At 40.4% G+C, this 26,150-nt stretch overlaps 1 protein-coding gene across 3 annotated transcripts in view; it reads left to right on the top strand.

The window, feature by feature from the left end:
* Positions 1 to 4,435: 4,435 nt before the first annotated feature.
* Positions 4,436 to 26,150, top strand: part of cntn5 (contactin 5) — a 144,819-nt gene continuing 123,104 nt past the window's right edge. The window contains exons 1-2 of one of the 3 annotated variants that reach the window (XM_077566556.1): positions 4,436 to 4,627; positions 23,597 to 23,957. Coding sequence is in view for 1 of the 3 variants with exons in the window: in XM_077566554.1 (XP_077422680.1) it covers positions 4,614 to 4,627 (14 nt within the window). In the remaining 2 variants the exon portion in view is untranslated. Of the gene's footprint in view, positions 4,628 to 23,581; positions 23,958 to 26,150 lie in introns of those variants that run through there. The other 2 variants (XM_077566554.1, XM_077566555.1) reach the window with 2 other exon arrangements.

The following is a 26,150-nucleotide window of genomic DNA, read 5'->3' on the forward strand; positions in this document are numbered from 1 at the left end:
CGTCAACAAAAGCCCTCGATGGCCAAGTCAATTGTCTCATTTGCAATTTGGGCTATTTGACTGCGGGCGCCAGCCGCAGCAGCTGCCGCATCGCCTGATTGATTCCCAGACCGGAGAAATTCATTCAGATCTTCGCTCTGATTTTTCCCTCGCATCTTTTGCCGGCGCTTCTCGCCCGCCCCATCCAGTCAGCTGAACGCCCTTCAAGAACAATCCCGGGCTGATGAACGAAGCCGAGCCGTTGGAGAGGGCAGCGCGGGCCCGCGCAAATTGAACATTGCGTTCTTTTCACAATCCATCTCCTTCTCGCTATTAAAATGTACTTGCAGATTTTTCTCGGTGCGCAAATGTGTGGCCAGATGTTGTCTGACAACTTCATGGCGCCGCAAAGAAGCTGTGGGGATTTCAAAGCTTTTTTATTGCAGCTGGAACAAGATTCATAAGTCTTAGAAGTACAGTACAGGAGCTGATTTAACATAAGGGAGACCGGGGCAAGTTGTCACGTTGCAATTTTCTACTCCACCACAGGGGGCGCAAGGAAAAAAAATGGAATACTCGTTTTCTTCGTATAAATGGTCAGGGTTTGTGAACTGTCTGAGAAAGAGAATAGCACCTTGTGAGCTGGGATGACAACCCAAAGTAAAAATTTTCAGCTTCATATATTTTGAAACAGGCGTCGTACATCGACAAATTGTAGCAGCAAATCATGTGGACTCGTTGGAAGAGAGATACGGGCAGCTTGTCACACCTCAGTCACTTTTAAGCTAACTCTAAACTAGAGCAAGTATTAGCCAACATGGTAGTTTGGGGCAACTTGCCTCAGTCATTTTGGGGTTTGTTGTCACATATGCAAAGAATGGGGCAATGAAAATTGCACTTCTGGCAACTCTGTTTTCGTATGCCAAAATTAAAGTTTGATCAATGCTATATTTTCAAGATCAATGATAAACCATTTCTCTGACTGTAAAAAAACAAGAGAGCAAAGCATAAATTATTAGTTGCAAAATCCAGTGTGACATCTTACCCCATATAGTGTGACTACTTACCCATTGGAGGGGCAACGTGCCACATGCTCACTCCCTCTTTTTGAAAATGTATAACTGCACTGACACAAAGTATGAAAATGACATGAATACAAAAAATATACCTAAGACTGGTCTTTCATTTGGTATACATTTTGTTTATAAATGATGTATTGTAATTGTATAAAAGTATAAAAAGTGATACAACTATACTTAGCATTTTACCTCCTTTGATCGCTATTCCTGCACACCGGCATAGTTCCTGCCCAAAAATAAATTTGAATCTCTAGCAATCAGGAAAATTCATTTTAATTGCTTGCTGCTGACATTTTCAGCACACTCTGCCTGCCTTTTAAGAATATTACGCTAACAACCAGGTTCCTTTTTGGTCGCAATAATCGTGTTACGAAATGACCACCGCTTCATCTCAACTTGCAAACTAATTAGAGCTCATCACAGGCGGCCGCAGGCGCCGAAGATGGCGGGGCCCACCTGTGTCACACTAATGGAGAGCATGTGTCCGCGGCCACCCATGACCTTCCCTCCCACGCTTCTTAACCAGATCAATTACGCGGCGAGAACAGACGCGGCGAGAAAGGCGAGACAGTAAGCCCGTGACCTTGTCAGAGCGCCGGGGGTCACGGTGAATAATTCCTTTGGAGTGCCGTCAAAAGCTAACGGGGTTGAGCTCTGGTGCGGGCGGGAGGGGGGTTGTGGGTGGGGGTCGTGGTTGGGGTAGGAAGACCAACAAAATAAGCGCAGAAGGGCGAGATCGGGAGCCACTCGATAAAGGGAGGAAAAACGCAAACGTTTTAGATCGCGGGTTCTGAAATTTGTGTGAATTTTTCCCAAGGACCTCCTCATAATTCCAACGTTAATTAAACAGAACGAACTTGCGAACTGCCAATTTCGGATTAAACAAATGCATAATGTTGCAATCAACTTACATTTTTTTTTTCTTTGTCAGGAGTCATAATCTGACAAGAATTAATTTACTTAAAATTACGGTATTGAAGTTTGAGTTTAACAAGGGAAGAAAGTCATACATTAACTAGACTAAGTGCAATTTCTGGAGAAATTGTGTGGCAATGCTGAAAACAGCCTAATTCTTATGAAGGAAGATAAATTAATTATCAATAGTGAAATAATTTGACAATGATTTGCATTCAATATTGCATATGTGTTAAAGATTGGTTGCAATCAACTTACATTTTTTTTTCTTTGTCAGGAGTCATAATCTGACAAGAATTAATTTACTTAAAATTACGGTATTGAAGTTGGAGTTTAACAAGGGAAGAAAGTCATACATTAACTAGACTAAGTGCAATTTCTGGAGAAATTGTGTGACAATACTGAAAGCTGAATGCTAAGCCTAATTCTTATGAAGGAAGATAAATTAATTATTAATAGTGAAATAATTTGACAATGATTTGCATTCAATATTGCATATGTGTTAAAGATTGGTTGGAGCTGGATTCGACCACAGGAACACCAACGCAACACATATATTTGAATATGACATTGGGGGGAAAAAAAGTGAAGTCACCTTACATGACTGAGCCATTCTCATAGATTATCATTTTATTGTGTTGTAATTTATGCTTTTATTGTTCAATTTAAAAGCTGCACCATCGTTCACATAAAGATGTATTGTTTTGATTTTCTGTATGTGGCAGATGTAAGTTCTGGCCCTCTTGCTTATCGTCAGTGGCTTCATCCAAACCATCTGCGCTGTAAAAAATATCAGGAGATGGCGTTGAACTTTGAAACGGAAAAGTTGAAGCATTAGTTTGGCATCCAAATTGCAATCAATCAATCAATCAAAGCACAGTTGACTTTACCGTTATCATTTTACCCCTTTTTATGTCCATTTTTTTTTTTTACACTGTTTTGTCATCTGCAGACGTTAAAAGTACCAAGCTGATTTTTTACAAAGTAAGGAGTAGAAAAGTAAAGATTATTGTTTTTAAATGTCGCGAGTAAAAATAACTAGAAAAAATATGAAAATTGAATGAAAATGTATCCGGTTCCTTGGCAAATAAAAAATTCAACATGATAAAAAAAAAAAAAAAATTTTAATCCATACATAAATACAGTATACAACCGAAAATGTAATTGCATCCAGGTTTTCGCCATAGACGACCCCTGACGCTCGCCGCTTAGTGTGGAAAATTAGGCCGGCACTTTTGTTCCAATCCAGCCCTCGGCGGCCATGTAAACACCATTTGGGCCACTTTACTGGGCAATGATTAATGTTGGCTCTCAAGACTTTCACCTTCAGGTCGCCCCACACGACTGCCAACCTGTGCTGAGATTACGCCTGCAACAGACCGACCAACCGGCAGTGGTCTTTTAAAAAAAATAAAAAAATTTTATGGCGGCCTGCCTGCTTTCACACACCATAATCACCTATAATGACTGCTTTTTCACCCATTAAAAGCCTGAATATGAGTTTAAAGCCATACTTATTAATCCGCAAGTGTGTCTCCGAGGCCACAAATGCAACTTGGAAGCATTTGAACAGCTTGGCTCTGCGTGAATCCTCCTCTCTTAGAAGAGCTTATTACCTTTCGCGGCTATTTTACTGCTCCATCACGAGTTTGCATATTTCAGATGGTTTTGTAAAGAAGATGCTTTTTATTTTTATTTTCGCAAGTTGGAACGGTTCAAGGTTTCTTAGTGGAGCTTCTGTGACATTGAAATCCATCAAAGATCAAGAATGACAGTCAACCAACATCTGCTCCTGTTTGGTCTGTTATTTGCAAGTTCATGTTTCTTTTGAACCCATTGCATCCATATTTGCATTTTAGAACTTTGACTTGCTTGGTACTGCATACTGGTGAGGATCTACTGTACGTGTATGGCATTTATTATTAAGGCCAATGTTGTAAAATCAGTTTGAAATGACATCATAATGGTGTGGGATAATATTGTATCCCACCACGTCGACATGTACAGATCACCAAAAAACATTACTTGATTGTTTTTTTCCACACTTGAAGGGTGAGCAGGCACTCCAAAGAGACAACTATTTGTATTCAAACCATTAAAAAGTCCAATTTCCATAATATGTCCCCTTCAAGTCTAAAAATGCAGATTAGCACAAGATGTGTCTTTTCAAGAGAGCCTCACGGGTGGCCTTTAGCCAGCAAGTCCACCTGCTGTCTTATTTATGCTAATTGCCAACAGCCGTTTTGTCTTGTTTCACAGACCAAAATACTTTTTTTTTTTTTTTCACTCTCCCACTTATGTCCAGACGGCTCATTATTCTTTTAAAGTACTCGTTGGATTTACAGCCCAAAGACCCAATGACAATTTCAACCTGATTGAGCAGATTTACTGACGTTGTTGTTTGAAATAGCAGTGGTGAGCTTCCTGTTTCTGTTTCCTAAACCAGGAAGTAGAGTCGAGGGAGGGGGGTGTGGCTTCAGTTTGGAGGGAAATGGTGGAGGCAGGTGGACGTATCCACTAGCTGCCTCGCCAACTGCTTGGATCTTACATCAAGGTGTCTGCCATCTTGCGGCAGTCGTTTGTCAAGACTTCAGCAGCGATGCCACTTGTCATCACGCAGTTGATCATATATCGCTTGGAATGACCTTTTACAGGTAAGAGAAATCGTTTTTTTTGATGTGTTGCTATTACATAAGCTTGAAAGCTTTAGTTAGCTGACATTGGGGAAAATGCTACTGTGTATATTCATTGGCTCAAGCTAGCTTGCAAAAGAAAACAATAGCCAAGTCGATTTGGTTTAGCTAACAATATGTGTTACACATTTGTTTTTGCTGATCGCATGAAAACGCAGATAAAGTGCGAGGTGGGGCAGGCTAAATTCATTCAAAAAAAAAAAAAAAAACGAGTGTGATATTGATTTGTGTTGAGGTCATTTTTCTGCCACTAGATGCCATTATTGCATTTGTAAGACTTTGGTGACAGCTCAGTGCCTTTTTCTTTTCGTGCTAAGAGCTATCTAATCTTTAACATGAAATACACTAAATGTTGATCTCTTCGAATTGTATAGCTCACAGACAATCGGGAATGAATGCCAAAACTCTTGGACAACTTCTCTGCTTTATGGCCAAAAAGATAAATCACTGAACTCTGGTAACACTTCAACTAACTTTGCGCTATTGACTTTGAAATAAATGGGGTTTTGTTTGTTTTTTAGTTTGGCTAGCAAGTAGCTAGCTAATACTAGGATATTGTTCCAGTAGTCTAGACTGCTGGGAAAGTGGGACATTCCCACTAGGAGCTTGGGGGGGAACCAAAATTATAAGTTACATTTATTTATAAAGCCCTAAAGATCATGTGACTGGAAAGCCTACAGGTTAAGGTCGCGACCTTTAGTGCCAGTGTTCGCTGGTCCGATCCCTGTCAATTCATCACTGGGCTTTTTGCTGTTAACTAAACTGTGGACATAAGTGTACCACAAAGTATACTTTCAAGTATACTTAATAGTGTACTTAAGTATACTTGAAATGCTCAAGTGTACCTATTAATATACTTTATAATATATTTAAGTATACTTTTAAGTGTACTAAAATGTTTAGTCCCAAGGAGTTTACTTAAAGTTTACTTTGAGTACATGAATAAGTACACTCGAAAAATAAACTTAGGTATACTCTATATCATGTACTTAAAGTATACTACTTTTTGGTAAGGGGACAATATTAACTATTAATTATCAATAAAATGCTGCAGTTTTGTTCAAGTGTTTCTGTTCGACGATAGGGCCCCGTGTCTCGGTACTATGAACTTTGAACTAGCAACTTCTTACAACTATAGCACAATCTGACTTGCATACAAACCCGTCTTTTATCACCGCCAACGTACACAGAAGAACCCTCGAAAAGCTTCAGAAAGGCCCTTTGGTGAAGTCAAAGTATGCGGATTTGCCTCAAACTGGAACTCAGTTATCAAACATTTCCACTAATAGAGGTTAGAAATGTCCTAGTTTTCTGCAGTGTAGCATAAACTTTTTTTTTTTTTTTCTGGAGAGCTCAGTATTGTTCATTCAGTAATTTTACCGATTTGACATGTCATCATCATTGCTCTCCTTTATTTTATTTTTAATTTTTTTTTTGTGTGTGTGTGTGTGTGTGTGTGTGTGTATTCATTAGTTCACCTAAAACCTGTTAAAAAATCCCATACCTTTCACCTGAACCGAACACTTCCAGCCAGAGTCGTGAGGCCGTCAGGAGACCCGAGGAAGGACCAAAGAAAAGAAAGGAAAGTGAAATCCAGCACCGACCACCCACCACCCACCGGGCCACCAACCAGAGTCCTTCCAGAGTGTAGCATAAACTAAAGATCCAGCAAACTATTTAGAAGTGCTAACAAAATCAGGATTATTATTATTTTTTTTAAATAAGGTTATCCATAGGACACCTGTTCAATTTCAAACGATCTGGAAGTTGGATTTAAAGTGCAAACTGAATACCAAGTATCCACACTGATTCCAGGCACTTGTTTATTTCCGACACATCAATCCCGATCGCCTCCCGATGACTTATTCATTAACTTGTGTAGAACAGCCGTGGCGATGATTAGAGCGTTAAGGAGCATGTTTTTCGGGACGTGCTTTTTGCCGAGTAGCATGTCAGCATTCCTGTGGAATTAAAGCCACTGTTAATCAATTCTAGCAGAGCTGGAGCACATCCAAGATGCGAAAAAAAAAAGATATTTGCTGTCGTGGAGAGAAGATGATTGAGAGTGAAATAGCCTCTTGACTACAAATACCGCGTAATCGCTGGTCATAGTCTTCCTTCAATCTGATCAGGAATTTAAATCCGCGTTTGCCTCCAAAATACGCTTGGTTACATGCGAAAGGATTCATTTTCCAATTAGTTGATCAGCGGCGTTAATTCGCCGGAACTCAATCAGGATGAAAGCTGAGATCTTAAACGTTAACGCAAAGTGACGGGTACCGCGGGGGAAGTCATGTCTTGCATGTATTTATCTGGAGCGCCGTACATGTGTGATCAAGGGTGCTTTCAAAGTGTGGCTGCGGGATACGCGCCGCCCGTCTATTGCCCCCCGCGGGGGAAAGGACGGCAACATTTGCCCAGCTGTCAGGCGAATCGGCGGCAGCTGGCCTCTGAAGCTGCACCCTGGGTGGGTGCAGCCAGCAGTGGCGCGCACGACCCATTCGGAAAGTCTTCAATATCAGCGTGTCTTTGAGTTTGCGCTGCTGTGTAACTTCGGTAGGAAAACGTTGCTTATGCCCGCGAGGGCACTTGAGCTTTCACAAATGTCCTCAAAGGGTAAACAACAGGATGGGTTGAAATGCACGCTATGACCTAAGTGCTTAATATGTAGGTCACTAACATGTCATGGAGCCCTGATGACAAAATAGTTTTTTATTTTTAAGTCGAGGAGCCAGCTGAATACCGAGGGAGACAATCTGGACACGTTACCGAACACAAACCCTCAATTTGGACACGGCTACTGTTTGTTCCTACTTATTACGATTAAAATTGTACTGCTACTTACTGTCCTAAATAGCATTAACAAACACCACAATTGGCCACAGGAGGGACATTTTTTTTGTAGTCACTATAATTTGTCCAAAAGTCAATGGTGTTGGTAAATTGAAGTTGGATTGGAGGTTTGCTTCTGGTGCGAAAGCGAAACTCGACAGGAAAAGATACTTTTAACAGGTCATGTAAACCAAGCAACTCAGTTACGCTAGCTAACCACTTCAATCAATCAATACTGAAATTGGTTGGTATCCATTTTATATATATATATATATTAGGGGATGTCATAATACTTTATAAAATTGTGTTGAAATTAAAAAGCTGTATATTGATTTGTGTTGTGCTGAGTTTTATCTATTTCAAGAGTACAAAGGTATCAAAAAGTAAAAGTACTGTAGGCAATCTGGCCAAGAAGATAAAACAACTGTTGACATATTGACATATTTCAACTTAAAGGTTAAAGTACAAAAAACGTCTTGAATACTTAAAGACAAACATTTCGACATGGAGACTGGCAATAAAAAAATAAAATAAAAAAAGCAAATTTCAAAGTTTCAAGTTCTAGCTGTCCCTTGGCTTAGTAAAGAGTCATAGTGGCGTAGCAGAGAAGATACAGTACCTGAAGTCCTTCCACCCGTGTCGGTCTTTGGCGGACTACAACTCCTGAACACCTCAAAGTTTGCAAACTATTCAAATGTATTTTTAACAGGTTAAATGGTGACAGCAACCTGCCACCTGAACTACCTAGACCAGGGCAAGGGAACCCTGGTCCTCGAGAGCCATAGTCCTGCCTGCATGTTTGAGATGTCTGATTCAAATCACCAGCACATCAGCAAGCTCTGGAAAACCCTGATAATGACCCTGATCATTGTATCAGGTGTGTTGAAGGACGGAGACATCGAAAACAGGCAGGATTGCGGCTACCCCTGACCCAGACTGTCTTGCAAAATATCCCAAACAAACCAACAGATCTCAGCCAATTTCGATTTTCGTCTCTTGGCTTTTCTGGGACCACGCTGGCAATTCTGTTGTCTTGGTAACCTTGACGACTGAGCTCCTCTTTGTCGAACCCACGCTGACTTTAACGTGTTGGCAGAACCACCCGGCAACCCGGTGTGACAGTCCGGGCTCGGCAGGCTTTGAGGACGTCGCCGTCTCCGCTTTATGGCTCTATGGTTATCTCCGGTGATTCGGAACATCGACACAAGGTAGAAAGAGGCCCGCGTCTTCCATTCAGGAGGCTCTTGGCGGCCCGCTGACACGAGGATAATCCAAACAAAAATCAATCATGGCATTGTTACTGGGGTAATAGGTGAGCAAATATGTTTCCTGCTGGCCGTCCTTATTATTCCGAGGTTGGCAGGCCCCCCGGGACCCGGTGGAGCCAGATGGAATTGAGTTGTTGTCACTACTGGGTGAACGAGTAATGAATTACTCCAGGACAAATGGGACGCCTCGCGGGAAATGAGGAATCCTCCCGCAAGGAGTGTGAATGACAGCTTCCACAAAGCCTTCTTTGCCCCCCCCCCCCCCCCACAATCCCCTTTAGCAACTAAAAATACATCAAGCTTAGGAACAATGGGGACTCTCTGGCAAGAGAATATTAATATTTTCCAAATCAAAACAGACAGACAGTCAGGCCAAATTTTGACAATTTTCTCAGGTGTCTCTGAGCAGATATCCTGTCGAGGATTGTGACTGTTAAACATGTTGAATATTCACAATCGCAAATCCTAAAGTGCTGTCAACACCAAGTTCAACCGATCCACAGACCGCGATTCGAATGTATCGTCACCGCAATACAAGCTAACACTTAGCTTAGCTTCTAGCATTTCCTACTCCACGACTACTCATTCTTCTTCTTTCATTTTCTAGCAACCCGGATGCGCTCTGACAGTGTTTCCAAAACCTGTTTTGAACAAAGTACATTACAGTAATGTAATAAAGTACAGTACATTTTTAACATGAGTAAAATCCCATAGCACACCACCAAACGAAGATGTTGCAAAATGTTCATACAGTATAAACCCTGGAGAACCCACGGGGTCAAATTTGACCCCTATAAATTCTGCTACTCAAATAACAAAGACCTTTTTTTTTCTTTTCTTTTTTTTACAAATTTAACTTCAAAAGTCCAGAGTGCCACTTCTGACCCCTGCATGAGGCCATCTAGTGGATGAATATTGCACTTACATGAGCCAGAGTGATGGTGACAAGATGGCTGTCAATATGCTGTTTTGTTGAGCTGGAAATCAATCCAAACAAAACCATCTTCTCAGCAAACCATCAGATGGTAAAATTGCGTTTTTTTTTTGTTAATCTATTTCATATCATGTTGCAGAATTCCTAGGAGTATGTTTTATATATATATTTTGATAAATTAGCAACTCTGAGCTAGTTAAAAAAAAGGGTTAAAATTGAAAAAACATTTTGGTGTTCAGTGAACTTATAGCAGTCACTTAATGTATAATTTATAATTTTCCAAAGAAGAAAAGGATTCTTGAGTTCTCCAGGGTTAAAATAATGATGTCATTGTCTCTGCTTCTACCAGCGGCCTTGAAACCCTGCGACTTGAGACATCCTGCGGTTGACCAGCCAATCGGTCACGCCGTCCGGCTAATGGCACTTCTCCAGTGACGCTCATTGCTAGAGAATACGATTACGTCTCGGTAATTATCATTGCGATTTGCCGTTCCAGCTGATTGAAGTCTGACTGTATTATTTGTGACGGCAGCGCACTGACTGCCTGCGCCGGATGATTGTGATGGGGAAGGTCGATGATTGGTGACACGAGCCTTCTGCTGGCACAAGCGCTGATAAATGCGCCGCGTCTTTCAGCGGGGATGCCGCGCGCAATTCCTCAGCTCGACAGCTCTGTGTGGTCGCTGAGGCAGATGGCCAACTTTACAACAAGTCGGTTCCGCGGGAGCGCAAAAGGATGTGGTAGGTAGTTTGCATTTTGTGTTTCAATCAGAACGGAGCCAAGGTACGCATTTTACTTTTGGGAAGTCTGACGGCGCTCCATCAAACTAATATATCACAAAAAAAGTATGTATACTGAAATAATGATGATCTTACAGAAGTTTTCATATTCTTGTTAACATAAAAATGGGGAGATTTTTTTTTTAACTAATAGAAATATGGCTGCATCTTTTAGTCATTGATAAAGTAATTTCATAATGAATCATAAAATGGAGTCAAAATTAAAAAGATATACTTTAAAAACGAGCGTGATATTGGTTTGTGTTTAGGTCATTTTTCTGCCACAAGATGGCATTATTGCATTTGTAGGACATTGGTGACGGCTCAGTCCATTTTTCTTTTCACGTTAGGAGATATCTAATCTTTAATATGAAGTAACTTGTGAAATTCTGCACATTTTTAAAATTGTAAAATACAACTAGCTCACAAGCTAACGGGTCATGTAAACCAAGCAACTCACTGTTACGCTAGCTAACCACTTCAACCAATCAATACAATAGATTGGTTGGTATCCATTATATATATATATATATATATATATATATATATATATATATATATATATATATATATATATATATAATTAATTAATTAGGGGATGTCATAATACTTTATAAAATTGTGTTAAAATTAAAAAGCAAAAAAAAAAAACGAGTGTGATATTGATTTGTGATGAGGTAATTTTTCTGCCACTAGATGGCATTATTGCATTTGTAAGATGTTGGTGACAGCTCAGTGCATTTTTCTTTTCATATTAAGAGCTATCTAATTTTTAACATGACATAACTTGTGAAATTCTACACATTTTTAAAATTGTAAAATACAACTTGAGCCCAGTATGCACAAATAATTGTATTATTGTTACATTTATTACTGCTACATTTTGACGTGGTCGTTTCTGCTGCGTTGCGACTGGAATCCCCCCAGTACAGGCTTTTCAAGTAAGGGGCGGCCATTAATCGTGCGTTTAAAAACGTTTGTGGCATTAAAGGAACTTTGAATTAACTCAAAATGAATGCACTAATTTTGACACCCCTAGTAGTTACCTATCCCTAATGCTAACATATGTTCTTATCCTTGAAACGTCATAAGTGCAATGTTTGTTTTTCATTTGTTTCACCCTCACGGCCTCCAGACATATTTACAGTCCATTGTTATGCCAGCTCGCTGATGTTTTTTCATTAACGCTAAAGTTGCAAAGCTAAGTTGAATTATTGATGCAGCTTTAGTGGCCTATAAGAAAACACTATACTGTAGTGTGTGCATTAATGTACAGTACATTGGTGGTGTTTTGCTGACTATGTTTGCATTGTTTTGTAGACATTGTGTTTATGCAAATGCTTGTTAATAACGAGCCAGATGCTCGCTCCTTCTAAGGCGCACAGTAACAATGTTCCGTATTTCATAGTTGGTTGTTTCCAAAAATTTGCTGAAGTAAACAGCATCAGTCACGGATGAATAAAACAGTAGCCACATTACTTTTATGCTCCTGATAACCCCCCCATAATGTGAAATTAAAACTATATTGACTGGACGTCATTTACACATTTAATCCTTTGTTTGTCTTTAATTGAGACTCTTTTTTTTTTTTTTTTGGTCCAACTTTTTGCTCTATTGTTATTTCCCAAATGCTCCAATTAAGAATATCCCTCAAAGTGACTCTATGCAGCTGCATAAGTCGAAGCCAGCAGATGTTGACGCTCCCAATAATGAAAAGCATCCGTCTACCAAACAAATTCTAATTTACCGCCGCCTATATAGTCAGCATCTGCTGAGCAATAAATATGAATTGCTGCCATTCGTTAAGCATGTTAATGCAACACGCCATCTGTACACCAGTGTAAACGTTAATTCTTAGCCCGCGCTTAAACGCTGAAAGACGGACACGCTCTACAAATATAACACTCTGATGTACAAACGCACGCTCGGGCAATGCATTTTGCTTAAAATGCTGGAGTGCGTCCTCACCATATTCCAGACAAATCTACATCAAGTCCTACATTAACTCATTCGCTGCCATTGACGACTTTAGACGTCAAAAATTCATGTGAATTTTTTTTTTCATTTCATTGAATTTTTTTAGGAAATCCATTTTTTTTTATTGTTCATTTATAACAGATATAAAATTATCATGCGATTAATTACAATTAAACGGCCTTATTTTTTAATTTTTCTTTAAATTAGGGCCATCAGGCGATTACATTTTTTGATTGTAATTAATCACATGACTTCACTTGTTAACTAACGATTAATCACAAATTTTATATCTGTTCTAAATTTACAATCATTTTTTTCCTAGGTTTTCATACTCTTGTTAGCAAAAGTGGAAAAAAAATGTTAAACCAATAGAAATAGTTCAAATGAATTTTTGAAGTCTGTAGCCGTCAATGGCAGTGAATAAATTAAAATAAGATTATATGGATTGATTATTCTAATGGAACAGGAACATTTTAATTGGTAAGATTATTATTATTATTTATTTATTTATTTTACACGGTAGCAACAAGCATAATAATAATAATAACAATAATAATGGTCGTTCTTATTTTAAGATAACCTTACACATAACCATTAATACAAACTCAATTAACAAGTTGTACTACCTTGCTAAGATTTCTTAACAAGGGAAATCATGCAGTGAAGTAATGAGTGAAAACCTGCCTGGTCAAAGTAAAAATCATGGCAGACAAATAACAAGCATATTTTGCCTTGACATGAAATACCTAGGCTTGGTTATATTTTAGTATTTGCATCCCCCCCCCCTCCCCCCATCTTGGATTGGCGCTGACACTGGTGAGGAAGCTTCACACGTCTTAAATGTTGAAGTTTTCTTTCCCCATAGAATTTCCTGTGTGTGTGTGTGTCGCCCGTCGCAGATGTCAAGATATTTGTGTTGGCTGGAAGTGTGAAAGTGTCCGTGTGGAAGGATTATGTAAGGGACACTTGCTGCTGCTGCTGCTGCTGCTGCTGCTGTGCCGTACGTGTTATTTATTTATTTATAGATTGATGTTCATCTTGGCATAGAAACTGGAATGGAATCTATTAAATGCCGTATGGTCGTTTTGTTATTTTACTGAACGATTGTCATACTCGTTACAATTTGGTCAAATTTTCCCATTCCCCTTTGCAAAGATTTCGATCCCTCACAAAAACGTTTGCGTTCCCTCACAATAAATGCGAGATCAAGTTTTTTTTGCAAGCGAACTCCTTTTTATTTGATTATTTATTTGTATGCGTTTATGCACTTCCGGGTCAGTTTAGATACTTTAGCCTCGAACGCGCGTGTAAGAGGCGGCGCCATAGCATAGAAATCTGCGGCAGTACCTTTTTTCAAAAATAAAATTCGATTAAGGTTTCCCACTGCTGTAGACACAACATTCTCGTCACTTTTGGTCAAAGAGAAGTTGACCCGAAAGTACATCAACTCAAAAAACGCGACACACAAAGTTATATAATATGTGGACTCACATTGAACCCCCATCTATTTGTGGTTAGCTATTCATCAATTTGCCGATTTGTGTTAAAAAAAAACAAAAAAACTTGCTAAAAAAAACTTGCTAAAAAAATCTTTGCGTAAGCTCTGTACATTTTTGGGCCCCTTCTGTAAGATCACATGATGACATTGATTGCTCCAAGAATTTTTTATCTGAGAAGTTACATATTTCTAGCCAGGGTTGTAAGATAAGAAGAAAGTGGTTTAACCCTGGAGAACCCTTTTCTTCTTTGGAAAATTATGAATTCTAAATTAAATGACTGCTATAAATTCACTGAACACCAAAATATATGTTTTTTTTTTTTCAATTTTAACCCTTTATTCCCTAATTTAGGGTTAGGGCGAAATTTGACCCTTTTGGGATTGAGGGGTATCATTTCGAAAAATCAGAATAACAAAAACTGTCAGTAAACTATTTAGAATTTAAGAAAATAATCAATCAAATACACAGCTACATTGAACAATATATATTTTTTGTTTTATTTGTTGCATTTTAGAACTGGATTTTGAATGTGCAAACACACTTTGGCCAATGGAAACAAGAACACGGGGACAAAATCACTGCTGGAAAAAAAAAAAGGTCTTTGTTATTTGAGTAGCAGAATTTATAGAGGCCAAATTTGACCCCGTGGGTTCTCCAGGGTTAAAAAAAAAAAAAAACCTGAATCTTGTTCGACCTTAGAGAATACGGTATACTGTACTGTCCTGTCCTGTGACGTTTACAACCTTCAAAATAAAGTTGGGAGAAAGTTGCTTCCCGCAAGCCAACCCTTTTGTCAGGCTCTAATTAAGAACCTGCCAACAAAACGCATGGCGCTTTAATTGCGTGTGGCTGCTGTCGTCTGCTAGCTAACAACCTGCTATATAGCGCATGACAGGCTGGTCATGTCGGAAGGAGGAAGACTCGGAACTCCACACAAATAATGGATGCTGGACCTGAAGTTAGTGTACCATTCTTTGCTGTTAATATTTCATATGGCACTTAGCAGGTAAACTACACCAAGGCCAAACAATAATGCTCAATTGTGGCCTTTAGTGAATTGTTTATGCCTGTTAAATAAGAGCTTGTAGGTCAGACTTGCATCGAGTCATTAGTACAAAGTCAACTTTGAGAGGAAATGAACTTTCCCCCCAAAACTGATCCAATACTGTAGATCGCACATTTAAACTGCTGTCGTTAATCTGGTCATGTAGATCAGTGGTCCCCAACCTTTTTTTCACCACGGACCGGTTCATATATGTCCACAACTTTGGCGGACCGGCAACCCAGTGGGTGCTCGGCTGTTCGTCGGCTGATTAATAAAAGGCTACGACAACGCAAGTCCACTACCATAACAAGGGTAACAAAACGCGACTGAGATAATTAGCCTCTTGACATGTGTCAAGAGTCCGTCGTAAACAGAGACAATCTGGTCACTTTTCAAAATAAAATATTTTTAAGCCTCGGCTAATCAATTAACCGGAAGTACAGTAAGTTTTTTTTTTTTTTTTTTTTTTTTCAACTGTGCGGCCCGGTCCAAAGGTGCGCACGGCCCGGTACAGGTCCGCGGCCCGGTGGTTGGGGACCACTGATGTAGATTATTGTAATGTGTGTTTCTTAATCAGTTTCCAGTTGGAAATCGGAAAAGCCTGTTTCCCAGCTAGCTGCCTTGTGTGTAAGGTACCGGGTTAAGTTGATCTGCGAATTTGCCATCTTCCGACATTTAACACTTGAGAATCACTGGCCTCAGCCGTTTGCGTTGTGAAAACTTTGTTGCCGACGTTGCCACACGTCACAACTGCAACAACTCTGTGAATGTGCTCTACGGACACCGCCATGTCCGCTACTCTACCATGTCTGCTTTTAAGGCAGATACAATAAATGCCTCTGATTTGCCAATTTTCACTCACAACACTCACAACTCCCCGAGAAAAAAAACATGCCTTCGTTTTCGCAGAGATAATTACTGTTCTTGTTGAAGTCAGCTAAATGTACCCTCTTTTTTTTTTTTTTGAAGCATCTTGCTCGCCTACATGTGCATGTTATCATCTGTAATGAAGTTATTTGTGTGACATGTCATACTGATGACACAGTAACACTCCAAAACCTGTAAGTGATTGCTTGAGTCAGCAGCAACGAGCAAACACTTTTAGAAAGTTTGCGTACCGCAGAGTGTGCAGGAAGTTCTGATGTATTGGATTTGGCTTTACAGTTTATCTTTTTCTAATAATGCCCCCCCCCCCCTAATCTCATTTGTGGCTGGACAGACCTGTCACACTGTCCAATTGTGATCAGAATCCTTCATTTTCCAATGATATGCATTAGAAACAGGTCTCAATGTAATGCAGTGCAGTTGTACTTTGCCGCCGAAGAGGGTCTTCTGCATAGATTTAGTCATAACTGTTTTAATTTACTTATTTCCTCAGTAGAACTTTTATCTGTGGATGTGTCTTTGTGAGTGCTTTCGCAATTTCTGCTCGTGTCGTCATGTGTATTGAATGCTGTAAAAGTTTTGTCTCATGTCTGGTGAACTCCGGGTGGGCTGGGGGCTTGGGGGTTTTGTGGTACCGCCCTTCAAGATAGTATAAGAATGTTGTGAGTCCGCTGTAACTTTGCACTAATGAGAAGGCTGCAGCAATTGTCTGGATCTCATTTGTGCCCGGAATATTCTGTAGAAATAAAATCTTCCAAGTGACTGTTCATCGATCTCCAGCCTGCATTCGGATAACCAACATTCTCACTACCCGAAAGAAAACGAACACGCGGAGAAAAAATAATTTCTTCAACACCGCCAACTAGATCCACAAAGGGTGAGCGTTGATGTATAAGTGACTTTGACCTGCACCAAAGTGTCATGACCGTGACTAAGAATCTGTAAAATCACGGGTTCTGTTAGATGTTGTTGGTCTATAAAGCTAAGTACCAACCAAGACTGGTTCTAAGGCAGGACAACTAGTGGACAAAGTGCCAAAGCATCAAAATGGAGATGCAGTCTAAACAATTCTGATCCAGGGAGCACCCAACCGTGCAACTTTCAGGACTCAAAGTTTGTGTGGCTTGAATGGATTTGGTACTTCTGTGACACTTCATGTGCTTTTCTTTCTCTTATCAGGGTCTAGTAGTTATGGTTTGGATGGTCAGACGTGTACTCGGCCACTAAGGCAATACCAGAGACCTCCTAGTTCTGTCTTGTGGAATCCATCCATCCATCCATTTTCCTAACCGCTTGTCCTCACAAGGGTTGCGGGGTTTGCTGGAGCCTATCCCAGCTGGCTTCGGGCAGTAGGCGGGGTACACCCTGAACTGGTTGCGAGACAATTGCAGAGCACACAGAGACGAAAAACCATACTCACAATCACACCTATGGACAATTTGGAGTGTCCAATCAACCTGCCATGCATGTCTTTGGAATGTGGGAGGAAACCGGAGCACCCGGAGAAAACCCACGCAATCACGGGAAGAACATGCAAACTCCACCCAGGAAGGCCGAAGCCCGGACTCGATCTCACGTCCTCTGCACTGGGATGCGGACGTGCTAACCAGTCAGCCACCGTGCCGCCCTTGTGGAATCCTCCAGTTTATATTTTGCTGGAAAACCTCACCAGAGATGTTTCACAAATCTTCTCCAAGAAGGATCACAGACATCACGTTTGGGACGCTTTGGTATCCACAACCCGCGCTTCACTACCCAGAGGGAAGGCAGTCTAGTCTAGTACAGTAAACTGATTCATAGGGATACTCAGTGGAATCCTTCATATTGCATGTTCTCAGAAATCCCAATCCTGGTCCAGTTGCTCCACTCCTTTGCCACCAAACACCAGTAAAACGTTCCTGGCGTACTCAGTTCTCTATGTCCTCTCTGTCTGTCCCCTCAGAAGCCTTATTATGTCCAGCTGCATTTCCAATAAATATCCCGGTACAAACAACTGCAGAGGGAGTATTTCAGAGTCCACTGTTGCACAGAAAATAAATGTTCCAGCATAAAAAGGGATACAGATCCACCATTCTGCATGACTAAGCATCCAAACAGGACAGGTTACAAAAAAAGAGAAGATATCACAAGTCCTAGGGGCATCGTGATTATTTCAGCAACATCAGCTCTACTTGTAGTCCTTCCTGGATCTGTTCTGGTGAGAAAATTTATGGGAAACGCTTCCTAGCCCAAAGGGCAGCAGTCCGAGCAGGGAGCATCAGATCTTATTGTCCTCTTCTACCCCCTCGAGCCCTACCCGTGGGCCACCCTTGCGTTTCCATTCTAGCTGTGAGAAATAGAGGAGTTCTAACGTTCCGAACGGTTGGATATGCTTGTAAAACCTCATCAGGGATGAGTCCTGACCCAAAAGACCGCAAACGGACAACCGTAGACTCAAGATTTTAAGTTTCTGATTCTCCCGTCATCCAGGAAATCGATTCATCTATTTGTACGTGTCTCTTATGTTTGCCCCACTGAGAATGTCCTTTCAAAGGACGACGATGCAGTTACTAGTGCAGCTTTGGCACACACCAGCTGAACAGCGTTTCATCTGCAGGACTTTTAAAGTTGCGTCCTCACTAACCATACATCCAAGATGCAGGGCACATTGTGGACTGCGGTGTGTTTCTCCACCGCATGCTATGTGCAAAAACTCTCAAAGGATATCAGTGCTGACAACCAGCGCGGTAAAAAGGACCCCCAATTATCGCTTCTCAAAAGATGCCATCTACCAGCTGATAAGAGCTGAAAGCGCTGGAATTGATTATTTGTGCAATAGGAAGCACACTCAAGTCACGGGCACTGTTTAATTAATGATGGCGGACAAAGATAGGCCGTTAGCTCCATGATGTCAGTCAGAGACACTCAGCGACGAGGAGAGGCAATGGGAGCTTGTTAAGTGCTAAAAGAAACACAGGGAGCAGATCGACAGTATATTTGCCAGTTTGCGAGCGTTAATGATGGGCGGCGGGAGGGCGCAGTGCCACTGCGCGACTCTTCTGATGTCTTTGGGAAAGACGCAAAGATAGCAATGTAGAACGTTAAAATAAGCGAGGGGCAGGACTGCTCTAGCAATCGATCTTACCTATCTCTTAGCTATCTTTCTTTCTATCTTAGCTATCTTTCTATCTTAGCTGCTAGCTATCTTTCTATCTTAGCTACTAGCTATCTTTCTGTCTTAGCTACTTAGGTACTGTTGACATTTAACAGTTTCAATTTATATTTTAACTGTTTTGAATTTAGTTATACATGTGTAGAAATAGATATTACTATGTTAACTCAATCACCAGATGTATTGAGGATGTGATAACGATTTCTTTGATCTCTGTTTGAACTCTTGTCCTCTCTCTTTCCGTAACAAAGGAGTGGGCTAAAAGGTTTCTGTTGACTCATCTGAAGAGGATGTTTAAAATACTATCAGCGTTTCTGGTCATCAGGTCATCCTGTCGTAAAATCTAATAGGGTTCAGCGGGCAAGAGCCTGTCTACATCAAAAACTCCAAAGTCGGGAAGTAACTAAGATATGGACTGTACCTGTTTTATGTCACAACTATGCTAAGGATTCAAAGGAGGGCGGGGGCAGGTCCCAATGTAAGACCTTTTTGTGTAAAGATGCTAAAGATTCACAATCCAACACACACTGGGAGCTAATCACCAACTTTCGAGTGAGCTTGATTCTGTGTCTTTTAAAAGCTTTTAAAATAAAAACTTGCAAGGAACTTCTTCATCGATCTCATTTATGATTCATTTGAACACGCAATAGATTACAAAATTCATGTAATCTATCAGTACTTAGCTATCTTTCTATCTTAGCTGCTTAGCTATATTTCTATATTAGCTACTTAGCTATCTTTCTATCTTAGCTACTTCGCTATCTATCCATCGTTTGTCCGACCGGATAATTGTGTATACATAATTATTTTATGAGGTTTTACATTCATACGATTCTCACAGTCTTAACGTCCCTGTGAGGGAAAAGCATAACTACAACGGGGGCCTGTGATGAAAATGAGTTTGACACTCCAGCTTGCATAGTCTCCGAAAGAATATTAAGGTCACGCTGAAAAGAAAATGAACTAACAAATACCTTGAAAAGAGAGTCATATTTTTGCGAGACTATTATAAGCCTGAATGGATTCAAGATCTCGTTAAAGAGTTTCACAAATATTTAATTATTTTACGTCTCTTGAGGAAGGCAGTGCCTGACTGTTGCATTTAGGTTCACGTAGGGAATTTTGACATTCAGTTAATGAATTTGGTCTTTTTTCCCCACACACAAGTCTGTGTTCTTCCACTTAGGTACAGTGGATGAGTATTTTTGCCACTACGGCCCAGTGAGTATTAAGGTCTTAAATTATTTTTTCAAGCAGTTTACTCGCCCACATTACGTCAGCATTTACATTACTATACTTGTCAGACATGTTCACTTGCACTCCATATAAATGCCATGTATATGTTCTTTGTATGCGACCTTCTCCTGTAATTATATCATCATACATTATGGTATCCAAATATGCTTGATGCCAATAGGAAAATTAGAGCCTTAAAGCTCCCGCCTGTCATCCATGTAATGATTTCTAAGAATCTCATTAATACCGCCCATTCCAAAAGAAATTAATGATATTTATTTTTTTTTTTAACTTCTCATCCTTAGTTTAGGAAGTTTTGAAGTAATCCTGTTTAAAGCTAATACCTGAGATTTACCACCTAACATGTGAAAGGTCATTTGAAGCGGGAACATGTTTAATGACTAATTAAAACATGTCATTGTGGCTGGCAAATTTCTCATGATGAGATTTGGCAAAGTGTCCAGTAAAGACATTAATTCCAATATGGATCCGTCTGTTACCAAATGCTAGCGAATCCACTCTAATCCATAAAGAAGAGAGAGAAAAAAAACAGAAATGCTGGCACTGGATTACGTGAAGAATAGTGTTCATTCAGTTGTGACTAATTTAGGAATACAATGTTTTTTGTTTTGTTTTGTTTTTTACTTCTTTTAAGAATCTTGCAGCAAACAAACATGTTGAGTTATGCCTGCAGAGTATAATTTGAAGGTCGGACCATGTGTGCAGCAGCGATATTTCATTTAGAATGGAATAATGCGACACATTTGACCTTAATTATATATATATATATATATATATATATATATATATATATATATATATATATATATATATATATATATATATATATATATATATATATATATATATTTTTTTTTTTTTTAAAGGCTACGCACGGAGTCTGGACTTTCCATGCTTTGCTTTTCATCCATCCAAATTTTGTACTGTTTCTCCTCACTGGGGTCATAGGTGAGCTTGATCATAAGACAGTGGTGGGCAAACTCGGTCCTCGAGGGCTGGAGTCCTGCAGGTTTTGGGTGATTCCCTTCTCCAACACAGCTGGTATATGATCAGCTCATCAGCAAGCTCTACATAAGCCTGAGGGTTTGGCTTCCAAGCAGAGTCCCGAGTTTTAACAGCTGATGCAAAATGAAGTTAAAATATTCAGCTGTCATAATGTGTGAACTCGGATTTTAAAGCAGTCAGGGTTTCAGAGGAGAGTTTGTCTTCCGAGCAGGGTCTCTATTTTTTTTATAGTAGCTGATGCAAAATTAGTTCAAATTTTCAGCTGTCATAATGTGTGGACTCGGATTTTAAAGCATTCAGGGTTTCAAAGTAGGGTTTCAGAGGAGAGTTTGTCTTCCGAGCGGGGTCTCTATTTTATTTATTTTTTGAACAGCTAATGCAAAATTAAGTTTAAATATTCAGCTGTCATAATGTGTGAAGTCGAGTTTTCAAGCAGTCAAGGTTTCAAAGTAGGGTTTCAGAGGAGAGTTTGTCTTCCGAGCAGGGTCTCTATTTTTTTTTATAGTAGCTGATGCAAAATTAAGTTCAAATTTTCAGCTGTCATAATGTGTGAACTCGGATTTTAAAGCAGTCAGGGTTTCAAAGTAGGCTTTCAGAGGAGAGTTTGTCTTCCGAGCGGGGTCTCTATTTTATTTATTTTTTGAACAGCTAATGCAAAATTAAGTTTAAATATTCAGCTGTCATAATGTGTGAAGTCGGGTTTTCAAGCAGTCAAGGTTTCAAAGTAGGGTTTCAGAGGAGAGTTTGTCTTCCGAGCAGGGTCTCTATTTTTTTTATAGTAGCTGATGCAAAATTAAGTTCAAATTTTCAGCTGTCATAATGTGTGAACTCGGATTTTAAAGCAGTCAGGGTTTCAAAGTAGGGTTTCAGAGGAGAGTTTGTCTTCCGAGCGGGGTCTCTATTTTATTTCTTTTTTGAACAGCTAATGCAAAATTAAGTTTAAATATTCAGTTGTCATAATGTGTGAAGTCGGGTTTTCAAGCAGTCAAGGTTTCAAAGTAGGGTTTCAGAGGAGAGTTTGTCTTCCGAGCAGGGTCTCTATTTTTTTTATAGTAGCCGATGCAAAATTAGTTCAAATTTTCAGCTGTCATAATGTGTGGACTCGGATTTTAAAGCAGTCAGGGTTTCAAAGTAGGGTTTCAGAGGAGAGTTTGTCTTCCGAGCGGGGTCTCTATTTTATTTATTTTTTGAACAGCTAATGCAAAATTAAGTTTAAATATTCAGCTGTCATAATGTGTGAAGTCGAGTTTTCAAGCAGTCAAGGTTTCAAAGTAGGGTTTCAGAGGAGAGTTTGTCTTCCGAGCAGGGTCTCTATTTTTTTTATAGTAGCTGATGCAAAATTAGTTCAAATTTTCAGCTGTCATAATGTGTGGACTCGGATTTTAAAGCAGTCAGGGTTTCAAAGTAGGGTTTCAGAGGAGAGTTTGTCTTCCGAGCAGGGTCTCTATTTTTTTTATAGTAGCTGACGCAAAATTAAGTTCAAATTTTCAGCTGTCATAATGTGTGAACTTGGATTTTAAAGCAGTCAGGGTTTCAAAGTAGGGTTTCAGAGGAGAGTTTGTCTTCCGAGCAGGGTCTCTATTTTTTTTTTTATAGCAGATAATGCAAAATTAAGTTAAATTCAGCTGTCATAAAGTGTGAACTTGGGTTTTAAAGCAGTCAGGGTTTCAATGTGGGTTTTCAGTGTGTTTGACTTCTAGGCTTGGACACGATTTTTAAGTGTTGTCAAAATTGAGGTACAACTCCCTCTTAGTATAGGCCTACGTACAAAATATTTTTACACTGAGCTCTTACTGCTACATGTGTCATGATGCATCCTTGCAAACAACTGCATTGCTTCTGAAGTGATCTAAATCAGAGGTCCCCAACCCTGGTCCTCAGGGACCGGTAACCAGCCTGTTTTCCATGCCTCCCACAGCCAACACAGGTGGAGATCGTTATCAGCCTTCTCCAGGGATAGCTGATTACCTGATGATATGAATCACCTGTGTTGGCTGTGGGAGGCATGGAAAACAGGCCGGATACCGGTCCCTGAGGACCAGGGTTGGGGACCTTTGATCTAAATAACACTCGCTGCTCTCGCACTAGATCTAATTCGATCGTGTTTCCATTTGGAAACCTGCTAGTCCTACAATGTCATCGAACATAATGAGGATTTCATTTGAATCATTGCATCAAACCATGCATGTAGCCATGTTTATTTCCTGAATGTTGGTGCTGACCAGGAGTGGCCAGAGGTGTTGCGAGTGATGCCACGCCTCATCCTCACTCGCTGGTCCGTCCTCCCTCCCACCCAGCTAGCATCCCTCCCTCGCTCAGCCAGTCAGTCATCAGTCATGTGGCGGGGATGCAGCCCTGCAGAGGGACTCCGGCAGGCTGCGGCGGCGGAAGCTGACGACCGAGCGGACTTGAAGTGAAGCCGCACCAACGGGACCCCAAAGTGGAGGGAGGACAGCTCGTCTACTTATCCTCTTCTTCTTCTTCTTCTTCTTCTTCGGGAATGGATGTTGGCGCCCGTTGAGCAGCTTCTCGGACTTGTTTGGAGATTCTCTCGGTCGCAGGGTGGACGCGAGGGCAGCGGGAGCGGCGGCGGCGGACGTCCGCTCGAGGTGTCGAGGAGCCCGGCGAGGGGAGGCGGACCGGACCGCTGCTTTCCCGGTGAGGAGAAACACCGTCTGCTGTCGCGTTTGTTGTGCTGCTGAACAGCCACCAAAATTAAGCACGTGTGATAAAATGACGGGTCGCGTCATCATTTTATTGTGATTATTTATTGCATTTTTTTTTTTGAACTGCTGCACCTGTCTGGAGTTGAAATGAACTTGCTCATTATGGAATGAAGGATGGAAATGTGGATCGCGTCGAAAAGCTTGACGCACAGCTAATTATTTCCCACTTAAATCCACACCTACGAATACTTACATGCACAATGAAAGTGGCTTGGATGTGCAATTAGTGCAGATGAGTTCACACAAGAGTGCCCTTTTTTTTTTTGTGGCAGGTGTACTTTAAGTCCATCCAAGATTCAATTTCATGGCTTCTTGAGGCTTGACTTTGCAGTGTAGACTTGTTTGTGCTGTTGCTTCCATGTTAGGTGCAAAGTTATTTTTAAGGGTCATATCATGCACAGAAAATGTCTTCTTTTTTTTCTTTTTTTTTTTTTAAACACAAGCATCTTTTTCCTCTTGACTTATCCCTTACAATTTGAGACGTTAGCCCATGCCAGCCAAGAGGTGCTAGCTATGAAAAAAGTCGACCAAGGCCAACAACTTATTATTATTATTTTGAGCGTGTATGTGTGTGTGCTACCAGGAAATCTTCTCCCGCTGCTTCTGCGTGGCTTTTCTTCATGTATAATGCAGGGCTGTTCAGAGACGTTTAACAAGTGCAAGCCTGGCCCCGCCAAAATTTTGGAATAAAAGATTCAAGACTCTTGAACGTTTTAAGCCAAGAAGCCTGGAGAGCCGCCCCAAAACATTAGGTGGAATGAGACACAAAAGCCAAAAGGCCAATTAACTCAACATCATGTTTATTTTTGTGGTTGCAGTTTGACAGATGGAAAACAGGCAACTAAATGCGAGCAGGTGAGACAATGAGGCACACTTGGACAAGGCGCGAGTGCCTGTAGAGAGAAGGAACAGGTGAAAATGACAACCTAAAGAGCAAAACAAAACATGGGACTCTTATCACATTAAGATCAGATCAACTTTATCAGTAAATTAATAGATTTGATTGATCGTGTTGAAGAGTAACTGTGCTAAAAAATGGTTAGCTTACTACAGATTCCTATTGATTAGGTTTTGAATGTGAAGATGCACAACTCAGTGCAGTGGCGGTTTTATTTAGTGAGATATAGGGTCCGGGCCACCCCAAAGAATTCTGCAAAACTGCAAGTACTTGAGGCCCCCCCCCCGACACACACACACACAAAATCCAAATTGGCTGTATGAATAGTTTAAAATGTAATTCGACCACATACAAGGATCTCTATATCTAAGTCATTTTACATGATTAGATTGTCAAAATTAGGACCATAAAGCTAAGTATAGCTCCTCCCCAAGATGCAGATTCGCCTATTAGCAGATTTTTTTAAAAAATATCCTCCATTTTTCACGACAACTCACAAATTCACATTTTTTATCTAATATGCTGCTTATTTGTTTGTTTGTTTGCTTTCAGAATAATAAAAAAAAAGTAAATTTCACAGATTTTAGCGAATAGCTGGGGTCTACTGTAGAACTTCCGCAACTTCCCTGGGAGCCTTTAGCATTTAGACTTGGGTTTGGCGCCACCTTGTGGCATCTTAAAGCATTTCATAAATAGGTGATATTTTCGGTGAATAACCGGATATATTAAACGATTAGGTGCTAAATATAAGCAATATATTATAACATTTGCTTGATGGATTTTTTTTAGCACATTTAATTAATTGTAAGAAAGCATCCCAGCAATTTTGACACCCTTGATTTACATTTTCGCCATTTCAGTGTGGCTAGTGAAGCCCCTGCTTGCTTATGCTTAAATGAAACAAATATTGACGTGAGTCGTCTGGCTAATTTAATATGACTACGCAGCAATGAAAGCTAACCCCTGGGCCACGTGAATGAAAACGTATTGCAGCAAAGAGAGCGAGAGATCCGACAGAAGGGTCAGGGGAAGGAACTGTCTCGCCAAGACAATGGCACCCTAGGGTGCCTGCTTGTCAATGACAAATCTGAGTGGAAACCGACATAAAAGTCTCCCGACCCAACAACCCAACACGTCCCCGAAGCTTGTAGTCTGCTTAGATGATGACAACACTGTGATAAGTTGTCACACTGGACCTCAAAGGCAGTGCTTCTCAAAACTTACTTA

Source organism: Vanacampus margaritifer, chromosome 5, assembly GCF_051991255.1.
Source record: "Vanacampus margaritifer isolate UIUO_Vmar chromosome 5, RoL_Vmar_1.0, whole genome shotgun sequence".
NCBI lineage: Eukaryota > Metazoa > Chordata > Actinopteri > Syngnathiformes > Syngnathidae > Vanacampus > Vanacampus margaritifer.